The sequence below is a fragment of the Lacerta agilis genome, chromosome 10 (genome assembly GCF_009819535.1).
Source record: "Lacerta agilis isolate rLacAgi1 chromosome 10, rLacAgi1.pri, whole genome shotgun sequence".
Classification (NCBI taxonomy): domain Eukaryota; kingdom Metazoa; phylum Chordata; class Lepidosauria; order Squamata; family Lacertidae; genus Lacerta; species Lacerta agilis.
In genome coordinates, this window is record NC_046321.1 from 17,162,812 (window position 1) to 17,175,545 (window position 12,734).

Below are 12,734 nucleotides of genomic sequence, written 5' to 3' on the forward strand. Positions count from 1 at the left end.
TTCTAGCTTTCACTGCTGTGTTTGATCATTCAAGTGACTTTGCAGTCTGCCATAATTAAGGGAAATAATTGCCATTCGCTACTAAGAAATACAGTATTTGAAATGTTTATTTGAAGTCTTGTCTGTTCTAGTCCTTTTTATGTTAATGAAAAATTAAACCATTCTCTTTTGACTTTGTCCGGTGTGATTTTCGGCTTCTCTCTAAAAGGCTCCAACACCCCAAGGAAGCAGCCTCGCAAAAGCCCCCTGGTACCTCGCAGTTTAGAACCTCCTGTGCTTGAGCTGTCTCCTGGAGCCAAATCACAGCTAGAAGATTTAATGATGATCGGAGATCTCCTAGAGGTTTCTCTGGATGAGACCCAGCACATCTGGCGGATCTTGCAAGCAACACATCCACCATCAGAGGATAGGTTTCTACATATTATGGAGGTGAGGATGGATGTTGCATACTGAGAATCGTTTAGTTCTCTTAACTTACCTTCAAAAGGAAGAGTTTCCATCTCTTTCCTTCCCCCAAGTCCTTTTTCAAGACATGCTTGCTTAATGCTGTGGGGTTCCCCTCTCTTTCCTCCACATCCACTGTGCCTGTGGCTCTGGGTCTAGGAGATGAAACAAAATTGGCTAGAACAACAACTACCTACTCTTCCCGGCCCAGTGAAGCTAGAGGAGGGGTGGGGAAGCTTCTCTATGTTGAGGGTTGCATTCATCTCTTTCCCTACCCCATCAAAAATCTCCTCCTTACTAGGCAGTTTGGCTCAGGGGAAAACAAACTCAGTCGTGTGTGTGTGTGAGAGAGCTTTTTATTTAAGCCTATCTGTTGTAGAGGGAAGGCAGGCAGGCTGCAGGCTGGATCCAAAGGCACCATGAGCTGCTGGTTTCCGAGCTCTGGTGTAGACAGTATGAGCTAGATGGACCAACTTTTCATTTTCTGTATAAGATTGAGAAAACTTAGAACTGCAGCACCTGCCTTTCTGGATCATGTAGCCTCTCTCTCTGTGTATATGTGTACACATTCTGCTTATTGATATGCATTACATTCACTCTTTTGTGCTCTCCCAGTGGTGACTGAAATGGCCAATGTTGTGGGGCAGATGAAGGGATTGTCACTTTGCCTCCACTCCAACAATGAACAGTGTCACCCAGGTAGCATCACAGCAGTATGTGTTGCGCTCTCTGGAATTGCTACAGGATCTAATCAGTCCTAGTTCCTTGACTTTGCTTTGTGATATGTCCGTCTTCCTAACCTTTCTTTTATTGTCAAACTACGTTTTCTTTAAGGATGACAGCATGGACGAGAAGCCATTAAAAATGCGGGGAAGAGACTCTTCTGAGCGGAAGCGCAAACGCAAGCTAGAGAAAGCAGAGCAGTTCTTTGGCGAAATGAAGCAGAAGTCTAAAGAGCTGAAGAAGTTGGAGAAACCCAAGAAGAAGAAGCTAAAACTGACCATGGATAAGACGAAGGAGCTGAACAAACTGGCCAAAAAACTGGCCAAGGAGGAGGAGCGGAAGAAGAAGCGCGAGAAGGCGGCTGCGGCCAAGGTGGAGCTGGTGAAAGAGTGCACAGAGAAAAAGAGGGAGAAGAAAATCTTGGATATCCCCTCCAAGTATGACTGGTCAGGAGCTGAGGAGTCCGATGATGAAAATGCAGTGTGTGCTGCACAGAACTGCCAGAGGCCCTGCAAGGACAAGGTGGGTCACCTTGGCTGAACTTTTTCAGAGCTCAGCACTAGCCTGCTTCAGACTTCAGGCTGTCATAGCATTCTGTCATTTTATTTTTATTAAAAGGGTAGAAACCATACAAATGCATGTTTGATAATAATGAACAAGGAATTTTATGCGTGTGTACCATTTGTGCATGTATGACTTAGGCTGTTCTGAAGTAGAATTCAGTCTTGCTAACTGGATTCTGACTGGTGACAGATGCAGTTTAAGAGATGCAGTAGAGAAATGGGTAAATCTGAAAATAGTTCGTCCATCTGATAAGTTTTCCCATCTCCTCATCTTTCCTTCCCTGCTGGCACTCTAGAAAACCTGCTGACTGACACCCAGGAGTTAATTCCAGACTTGAGAGAGAACTGTATTCCCAGGCCTTGGTGTGTATCGAAGTGAAAGTCTATGAGCTGGCCGTGCGGTCCTCGTCTAGGAAAGTTAATCTTCCAAAAGCTCTTGCATAAAGCCTGTGAGCCATGAGTCTGCAGGTTGAGGGAAGCCACATGCTGCACTGCCCCACTTTTCTTGCTGGAGGTAAATCTGCAGAGCTTTTAGAACTGATCGGATTATAGCAAATTAAATCTCTTCCGCCCTGGAGACCTTTTTTCAGGTCCACTTGCAGCAACTTTGGACTCTACTTTCAGCTCTGCAAGAGCAATCTCCTGGAAGCAACACTCAAACTCCATCACAGTTTTGTGCTGTTTCTGTTCAGAGAACATTCCACAAAGCTGCTATGCATGTGTGCGCATGCATAACTAGGATTGACCTATGTGTTGGCAATACCAGCTGTTGCCTATGTGCAGTGATGCACCTAATCATCCAGGGGTGGGGAAAACAGGGTATGCACTAACAGAGGGTTCTTGTGCAGGTGAACAATGCAGATTGCTGTTGGCTGTGTGGTCCTTTGTTGAAAAATAAAGCTTTCCTTTTGCAAAAAAAGCCACACGCCTCAAAATGTAAATCCTGCACAAGTGCATAAGCTGCTGCAGAAATTTCCATATGCTGCAAAAGCCAGGGGTTTGCTGCAGAATTTAGCTGCAGAGACCTAGGGAACACACCATGAAGATGCTTTAAATTGCCTATTTTTTAGACTCATCGCTCACACTATCCACACCAGTTCAGGTCAGAGAATATTGTATAACATCCTTGCTAATTTGTTCCTTTATAAACTTAATATATTTCTAGAAACCAGTTTAAAACATATTCCTACTCATATTTGCCCTGCCCACTATGCACTTGTCCAAAAAAATGCAAATAAAAAAAACGTTTCAGTGCCAAGAGGCTGCTAAACACTGGCAAACTATAGGAGAAAGAGTCTCATGTCAAACAGTAGCCATCAATAATGTTTCCGTACATTCTCTTATTCTAATGTTTTGCACTGTTTTGCTTAAGATGGCACACTTGTTCTAAGACACAATGGTTGGGCCTGTGGAAAGTGGTGGTCAAAGAATAATAAAATAGCAGAGTTGGATGGGACTGTGAGGGTCATCTAGTCCAACTCCCTGCAATGCAGGAATCTTAAGCATCCACCTCTGCTTTAAAAACTTCCAGTGAAGGAGAGTCCATGGTCTTGAAGAGGGAGAATGACCCAGGTAATAAGAAAGTTGATGCAGATGCTGGAGCACAGTAATGTGTGGACTCTATTCTGCCACTTTATGACATTCCAGCCTCAGAGCTATGAAGACATGAATGGTTCCTTAAGTCTGAATCTGAGGTTGCTGTAACAGGTGGAGTTGTTTGCTGCCACCAGCAAAGCTACAAGCTTGAGAACCAAGCTCAAGCCCCCACCTTCCTACCTGCTAGCCATATTCACCTTGGTCTTATCAAGATAGGGCTTCAATTAACTTTGATCCTCAGTGGTCAGACATCAGGCACAGACTCTGCAGAACCTGGATTGGATAAAGAGTATAGCGATTTCATCTGTACATGAGTAATGCCTAATGCCATCCCTACACCTGATATCTCCCAGTGGTTTCATACATAGTGGGCATGCATTATGGGGTTCTGTAAGAAGGGCTGGTGGGGGTAAGGCGGGGAGGTGAGCAATCTCATCTTACTGGCCTTTGGGGTTTCTCTCAAGAATGAGCACAATAGCCAAGCAATTCTATGAATATTCGTTCTGTAACTGGGGCGCCAAGACTCATGGCCAGTACTTTGAAAGACTTCAAGGTAGTCTTAACAAGGCCTGTAGGAGATTGTTTCTCCCGTTGTAGATGGGAATCAACCAAAAAGCCACAATCACAGTCTCTGTGCCATTTAGACCAAAAGTCAAGTTGGCAGGAATTTTAGAAAACATTATTTTTGGGGTGTAATTCGCTACTCAGAACAGGTCCACTGGATGATGCTTTGCAGATACAGTGGCAGCAAAGAGGCAAGGCTGATGTGTCCATTGGTCAGTTTGGGCATTAATAAGAGTTAACACTGGTCTCTCCTTCATGTGCATCAGCTTCCTAAACCAGGGAGACAGTGCCAATGAAAAGGTTATTGGGAGTAACACTGGCTAAAGTAAACCTTCCATTGTACACATCAGCCAGACCATTGACAGGTACCCATTCCCTGTTGCTTATCCTCCAGAGTTGCAAAATCCAGCTTGCTTCATGAATCCAGTGGCACACCAGCCTAAAAGGCCTACTACCCCAGTGAGGGCACCTGAGGGAGGGATCTCTGCCTTCCAAGTTGGCAGTGGTGTCACCCACGTTGCCTAATAGGCTTTCAGACTAGGGCAGATCATGGATCCCAGAACTTACCCTGTTGCATGAACAGAGCCAGGTATTGGTGTGGAACCATGGTTGTCAGAGACCAAGAAGTTCAAGTCAGCTCCGGCCTTGGTTTGTATGCTGAAATATCCAGTATAATGGGTCTGCCCAACCTCCAGCACTGCAGAAATAGATTTTGCATTCGATGAACTAAGAACCGCATACCTTAATGCATAGCTAAGGTACCAATAACTGTCTTTACCAATAACTGACACTTCTCTCTCCCCACTGCAGTTTGGATACTTGCACGAGACCAAAACCAGGCCTTACTCAGCCAGGTCTCATAACGCACAAAAGGTCAGTGGCCTTATCCAGAATTAAATAATGGATAATAAATGTTTAATTGACCACTGACGGTTCCAACAACCATGACAGGTTGGAGGCAACAGCCCTGCACCCCCAAAACACCCCAGCAGTTGCAGGAAGTGACACAGAAGTAGCACCTCCTCAAGTACTCTTGAAGTGCTCTGCTTGGAGACAAGAGGAGGGAGAATTGGGTTCAGATGTTGGAGTATCTTAATTTGCTGTACTTCATTCACCTTTTTGGGTCAGATGCTCAGTTAAAATCATTTTGACTGCTGAAATAAATGCTTCTTAGTGCCAGGAACCAAAGCTTGTGTTTCTCTTTTTGATGACAGCATGCTTGCCTTTGGTTTAACTGATAATCTTAGCAATTCCACCCACTTGTGCTTCCTCTTTTATATGCTCCTGCCACTGCATGGTGGCTGTTAACCCTCTGCCACATATGTGCAAAAAAACACAAGCAGGAATCTTTTGATCAGTGACTAAAGCATTGCTAGAAACGAAAAAGTAGGCTTGGCTCATAATAGCAAAAAGGGGAAGCAAACTGTGTTTAGAATAGACTTGAATTAAGGAGGTTTACAATTCTATGATTGAATTGGGTTTATGGCTACTTTGAGATACTCAATAAATTTTAAATTCTTTTAAAGTAGAGTGCATTTAATTTAGGGGACAAAATCTGATACTACTTGAAAATCAAGCCAACTACTAATTTAGAGGATGATCTGTTTCAACTTGATACCCATGGTAGAGTTGAATATGTGAAGCTGCCTGATACCTTTGGCCCACCTACTTAGATCGGCAGCAGCTATCCAGGTCTGGATTTGCTGCAGACTTGAACATGAATGTCTTCATATATGCATATATTATGCCATAAAGCTGTGGACTCTCCCTTTACTTTTTTACTTCCAATTTTGCTTGTACGTGACATTGAAACCACAGATTTCAGGGCCAGTTTGTGGTCAGGAACACCTTAATACTGGAAATAGTGTGTGTGTGCGTGTGTGTGTGTGTTCTCGAGGAGGAAATTGAGTATATCGAACAAATGGACATTGTAATTATCTAGAAAATGAGCCTTAAATGTATAGCAGCAGCAGCAGCCGCCAATTCCCACTGTGTATGTCCCTGGCCTTTGTGATCTTAACTGCAAGAACTGGGATTGTGCTCGTGTCATTTCACATGATTATTTTTTATGCAAAGTGCCATGTATCTTGGTGGTGAAATGCAAGAGCCTAATTGCCCACTTACTGGAATCATAGTCCCCTCTGTGTTATGGAAGTTTGTGCAGGTAATGTATGCTCATAATGTATGCAAGCTAGGGTGTTGTATGGATCTCTGAGTCTTCTGGGTGCAGGCTGTGAAAACCCTGCTTTGTTACTTGAATGACAATTGAAACACAGTTGCAACATCTGAACCATGGGAGGCGCCTGCGATATATTGGTTTCAAAAATGGAAATCTCCAGGTAAATCCTACAGAATGGGGCTTTTCCTTCTCACAGACTTTTCCTGCCCATTTCTGTTGCATTAACCAGGGAGTCGTCCTCCCTGGTAAATTCCCAGCCAAGAATTCTGCACCCCTCAGTCTGTCTCCTTGAGCAGAAGTTACCTGGGAACAACTGATAAGGTGCTGTAACATCTGCTGCTGATTTCTGGCATCCTTAACGCTGCTTCTGATGGACAGGCTTAAGATCTGGGGCCACATGCAGTTCTCTCCTCCGAAGATGCCCGGTTTGGTGGTAAAGAATGAATGCCAGATCTATATTAACCTTTGCTTCTCTAATGACACCTGAATAGGTTTGTACTCCAGTTTCTCAGCTTCTGTAATGCTAAGCTGGAGAATTTTGTGAATTTCTCTTCCGTTGCGATGTCACTAACACGTGCCTATTGTATCTTACAGGTAGACTGGGTGCAGTGTGATGGCGGCTGTGATGAGTGGTTTCATCAAGTTTGTGTTGGTGTCTCACCAGAAATGGCCGAGAGTGAAGATTATATCTGTATAAACTGTGCAAAGAAACAGATGCAGGGGGCAGGCAGTCCGACACACGCACCACCTCCTCATTTCCTGCTGAGCTACAAACTACCTATGGAGGACCTCAAGGAGACGAGTTAGCAGCCGCTTGGTCTTACTGGGACGTAAGGGAAATGGAACACTAAGATGGCGGCGTGAAGCTAATGTAGCCACTTGGAAATGGTCCACTTCTGCGGACGTACAGCCCTATAGCGGAGCTGGCCCCATATAGCCGGCTTCCTTTACGCAAAAGGGATGTCCTGGGCACAGGGGTACTGACCCAGCTATGCAGATACCACCCTGTTGGAAGTCCCAGCCAGTGTATTTACTCCCATGTTTCCTTTAAGAAAAAAAGAGGCTAAGCGTAGGTACCACCTTCAGGCTGAGCAGATATGAGGCCCATGGATTAAGCTTCTTTGCCTCAACAGTTCAAATGGGGGCCATTGTTGAGAATCCTGCAACCCACAAGTTTGCCTCTTGGGTGGTGGGCTGATTGGGCAGAGATGACGACGGCTCCCTTTCAGCCTCTTCATGTTGTAGAGGTGCCAAGGCCATGCTATGTGGTCAAGGAACTTGAGTTGAGCACCACGCAGGGGGTGATGGGTGGGTGGAAAAAACCAGAAACAAATTAGCTCCTGGTTTTGTTGTTAGAAGGCAAAGGAACTATAGGTCTTGGAAACAGACATTGATTTTGTGTTTGCCCTCCTTCCTTTGGTGGTCCCTTCCCTCGTTGGGGAAAGCTCACCGTATAAATTAACATGTAGCTGAGGGTATGTTTCCTTGGCAAAGCACTCCTCTCTGCACTGGTGGCCGTTTCCCCTTGTATCAGGCTTTGCTTGACACCCTGTCACTAAGTTGTCTGAAGCAAGGTGCCGCTGGTATGGTGGGTATTGCGAGTGCATGGGGTTGGTGATGGGGGCCGAGAGTAGCCCAGCTTCCTCACGTTTCCACACTGACATGCTTCTGTGAAAAACGCCAGCTCACAAGTATTCCCAGCATCACCAGACGGTAGTTTCACAGTTCAAGAAATGCAGTCTACAGATTGCAGCCCTGCTTCCTCGCCTTTAGGTTTCTATGGATTAAAGGCCTACACTTGGCTCCAAATCTGGCTCAATCTCCCCCCTTGCTTTCCTGGAAGAGAGGCGACTTGGGGAGCAGGTGGCAATTGTTTTAGTAAACCAATTTTTAAAAAAGGACTGGTTTTTACTTTTTTCTATGTCTCGGACTACTGACTTGTTCTACAAAAAAGAAAGAAAGATTATTTTTCTTTGGTTTTTATACTTACCACGGTTACCAGCAGCACAGAAAAAAAGAGAGAGGCGTGCACACACACACACAGACACACACACACACAAAAACCTGCCTGCAGGCTTGGGTTTTTAACTTCATTCCTTCCTTGTAGTACAAGGAAATTAGCAGTTACTCCCCACATCCTTGCTCCACCTGCTGCCTGTGTTTTAAATAGGTAAAAACAAAACATTTCATGTGCTACCTTCATGTTGGAGTTTGTTCTGTTAGCAAGGCATCTTGATCCTTGCTGGCTTTTCTGTGAGTGGCTGAAACTGGCCATGGTGGTGTCTCTCTCTCTCTCTCTCTCCCCACCCCCCCACCCCGTTCCCATTATCTATTGTGTTTCCATTCTTCTACAGTTCTAGGAGTGTTGTAACTATAGTGTCCAGTCTTACTAGATGCAGGGGTTGGGATTTTCTAAAAGATAAAAATCTTGTAGTGTTCTGCCTTGACTGTTTTGTGTCCCTTCTGTTGTATCCGGTACTTGGAGATGTCGTTGATCAAGCATCTTTGTCTTGAAGCACATCGCTGGCTTCCGTCTGCAAATAATGCACCTCGTAAAATATTGGGATGGGGGACTCTCATTAAGTCAAGGGGTGGGTCTAGTGTGTTATAAAACTGTTTACAGGACCCACAAGTGTTCTCCTGAGCTGCATTTCAACTTGACCCTCTAACTCCTTTGTGAAGAAGTGGAAAACGCTGACAAGTTTCTCAAGTTTTCACTACATGTTGAAGAGGCAGGCAACCCACTTCTGCTTCCGCTGTAAAATTGAATTGAAAAACATCTTTCCTCTTCAACAGCTCATGCAATCATAGTTGACATTTCAAAGAAATCTCTGGCTGGGTTTCCTTGGTCTCCCCCATTCATTTATATAGCTTTCTGGATTGCAATTTCAGCTTTCGGAAGCAAAGTGTCCCCTCAATTGCATGGCTGCAAGGTAAGAAAGTGTAGTGATTTGCAGAGAACAAGTAAAGCAGATTATTGATCCCTGGTACAACAAAGTTTCTCACTTGATCAGTCTCAAATACCAGCCAGAGCTACAACATGAAGGTCAGACCTAGTCAACTCGATTACCACAAACTTCTGAACAGAAAGTGGTAGCAGAAAAGTTGTGATATTAAACTGTCAAAGAAATTTTAAAGCAACGTGACTTTATAGGGTTAGTTGAGGAGGTGTTTGTCCCCACACTTTCTGGTCTTCCCTGGCCAAGAAATCATTAAGGTGAAACAAACATTTTAGTCCTCTCTTTTGTTACTGAATGTGCATAATGTGTATAGATTTGCAGTATTTCTCCATTATGCATCGGCCTGGTTTTATAGCCTATTTAAGTCTGCTTTCCAATCTGGACTGTTTTTACCCTTTTTTGGCACTGGTTTCAATTTTTCAAGTTCCTATAATAGGCCTGTTGAGTGAGACCAAAGTTTTATCCATCCCACCATCCTTGTTTCATTCAGCAGCCAACTGAATGCCTCTGGAAAATCCATGAGCAAGAGTGTGAAGGCAATAACCTTCTGTTACTCGCAGCATTTAGTAACATACAGCCTCTCAGTGTAGAGGTTCCAGGAACCTTCCTGCCTTGAATTCACCACCCTGGTTGACCATCAGTTTATTCAGTTAACATTGCCTTTGTGTTCTCACTTTACTTCCAAAGGCCATTGCATTTATGAGTATGAAGTATGATTTGTCAATCCTCAAAGATCTTCACTAAGCCAGGACTTCTCTGTTCTGACCTTAGGCTGCCAAATGTTTGTTGCAAGTAGATAAATAGGCACCACTCCGGCGGGAAGGTAAACGGTGTTTCCGTGCGCTGCTCTGGTTCACCAGAAGCGGCTTAGTCATTCCAGCCACATGACCTGGAAGCTGTACACCGGCTCCCTTAGCCAGTAATGTAAGATGAGCGCCGCAACCCCAGAGTCGGACATGACTGGACCTAATGGTCAGGGGTCCCTTTACCTAGCCTCCTTTACAAGAGGGTAAGACCTGTACAACAATTCCCCTAGATGTTCAGGGAAAGTGGTGTGAATGCATTATTATATTTAATGAGTCCCACTTAAGTTACTCTAAGGGTAGGCGGTCTTTACTATCACTGACCCTCATCTGAAAATGGGAAAGAAACATGTTACTATATATTGTCTTCTGGCAAATTAGGCAGGGTAATCTCTTACCTGAAAATGATTTTTCTGTTCTGTTTTCATGTGCCTCTGAAGTTCAGAGCGAATTCAATGAAAGTTCCTAAAGTCATGCTGATTCTGAAAGCAGTGAAGCCTTGGAGAGCAGGTTCAGAGACCATCCCCTCCCTCCACTCATTCTGGCCTGGGGCAGGTTGTTTCAGAATGCCCCAATGCTCAGTCCTGCATCAGAAAACCCATCCCTTGAGCTCTAGGAGGGGCAGTGGTTGCTACAAATGTTGATGACTTACCCATTGGTTGGCATCTGTCTCAGGAGACAATGGAGGAGCGTGCCTTTGGGGATAAAGTCAAACTGTTGGAAGGTTACAGCGCCTGCTGTGGCTGTAGAAACAGATATGGGAAAGACATGTTTTGTTGCAGCCAGGGCAGATGAAGGCGTCCTGTTGTGCCACTGCAGATGCACCATGCCGTTGCTTCTCTCTGCACTCCTCCCAGTAGTCATTCCTCCTCTGGTCACTGCTACGGATGACCTACCAAGACATACCTACTGGGCAATGTGAAACCAAAAATAGAAAGGTGTGGGGCAGACTCCTTCAGGACATGTATGTATTTCAGAAATAGCTTACAAACCATGCTGTCAGGGTTTCTGCCTCCCTTTAGTAGTGTGTATGATTTCCTGCATTGGACTGTGATTGTTGCAGAGTTCTCGGAATTTCTTCTTGGCGAAAAAAACAAGACGACTTTTCCTTTTGGATGCAAAGAAGGGATTGAAAATCTACATGTTCAACTTGTAGGTAGTCTAATGTCAAATGGTTAGGAGATGTTCAATAAGCACAGCCCATTTTTCACCGTGGCCTGTACGCTACACCTATTCAGACACTTGAATATTGCACCTTTTTGTAGTATGGTTCATGCTCCAAAAATGTTTTCTGTGAGGCGGGTTGGGGAAGAGCCAGAAACGCCTAAGCTAACTTGGATTTGTGGGCTTCAGATTATTATTTGATGTTTAATCCGTATACTTGGGTAAGAAATCTTATGTGCCATAGTTAAATTTGAATTGAGCCTCATTCTGCTCAATTTTTTTGCCATGTACAACTGGTTCATTCCCACGCAAAAAATCAAAATTCTTATTTTCTAGAGACTTTTAACACTCATCAGGTGCAAGGAGATCTGTAGCATGCTTAACTGCAAAAGGGGGGAGGTAATGCTATATAGAGACTGAAAAGTGAAGTCAGGAAAGATCAAAGTGAGGATAAGGGGTGAAGAGAACTAGCCATTGGATTAGAAATGTGAAACAATGAGCCATTTCTAACTTTGGAAATGAAGCTGAGGAGGACAGCTTTTATTTTTTTTTAAAAAAATATTTTATTATTTTCACATTAAACAAGAAAAACACAATACATACACAAATACACAATAAGAAAAAACATGATAAACACATCAAACAGAAACAACAAAGAATAAAAGAAAACATACATACCTACATAAACAGGAACAATAAACTATCATTATTTAATTCTAGTTTCTATCTTCTTTAAGAGGAGGACAGCTTTTAAAGCTACTAATGTTGCACCTGGGCTCCAAGGAATAAAGCAATTCCCAGGAAAGGTACAGATTTCCCCATGCTGCATAGTTTAATAACAAAAGAGAGTAGTTTAAAGGTGGCAAAGAAAGCAGCAAATAGGTGCCACGTCTGCTAAAATACCTTTTAAGAGGGCAACTGGAATGCTGAACAAAATGTAGGTGGATTATTTAAAATGTTTGAATTTTAATTCATAGAATCATAGAGTTGGAGGAGACCACAAGGGCCATCCAGTCCAACCCCCTGCCAAACAGGAAACACCATCAAAGCATTCCTGACAGATGGCTGTCAAGCCCCTGCTTAAAGACCTCCAAAGAAGGAGACTCCACCACACTCCTTGGTAGCAAATTCCACTGCTGAACAGCTCTCACTGTCAGGAAGTTCTTCCTAATGTTTAGGTGGAATCTTCTTTCTTGTAGTTTGAATCCATTGCCCCGTGTCCGCTTCTCTGGAGCAGCAGAAAACAACCGTTCACCCTCCTCTATATGACATCCTTTTATATATTTGAACATGGCTATCATATCACCCCTTGACCTTCTCTTCTCCGGGCTAAACATACCCAGCTCCCTAAGCCGTTCCTCATAAGGCATTGTTTCCAGGCCTTTGACCATTTTGGTTGCCCTCCTCTGGACACGTTCCAGCTTGTCAGTATCCTTCTTGAATACATTTGGTGTGATGAAGCTGTATAAGAAATATTTCCTTGCTGAATTGCTACTTCCTGTGAAGTTTACACCCCAATACATTCACACAGAATCTGACTGAACTCAAAAGTGTTTTTCAGGAGTGAAATTAAAACTCTGACGGTGGTTTGGCTTCTCAATATGGATGCACAAAGGGTGGGGAAGGTCATAGCCATAATGCCCTGTTTCTGAGCTCCTAGGGCAATCTATCTGGCTCCTGCTGGCACCTTAATTTGTAGTAAGGCATAGCACTAATGGAGTTGGGGGCAAGAGGAAAG

At 44.0% G+C, this 12,734-nt stretch overlaps 1 protein-coding gene across 7 annotated transcripts in view; it reads left to right on the plus strand.

Moving 5' to 3' along the window:
* Positions 1-8,512, plus strand: part of KDM5A (lysine demethylase 5A) — a 46,266-nt gene extending 37,754 nt beyond the window's left edge. For 3 of the 7 annotated variants that reach the window (XM_033163096.1, XM_033163095.1, XM_033163099.1), the window contains 4 exons: positions 209-429; positions 1,279-1,689; positions 4,701-4,763; positions 6,664-8,512. In XM_033163096.1, coding sequence (XP_033018987.1) covers positions 209-429; positions 1,279-1,689; positions 4,701-4,763; positions 6,664-6,876 — 908 coding nt within the window. In that variant the 3' untranslated portion in view covers positions 6,877-8,512. Of the gene's footprint in view, positions 1-208; positions 430-1,278; positions 1,690-2,026; positions 2,245-4,700; positions 4,764-6,663 lie in introns of those variants that run through there. The other 4 variants (XM_033163097.1, XM_033163098.1, XR_004427478.1 and 1 more) reach the window with 3 other exon arrangements.
* Positions 8,513-12,734: the final 4,222 nt, after the last annotated feature.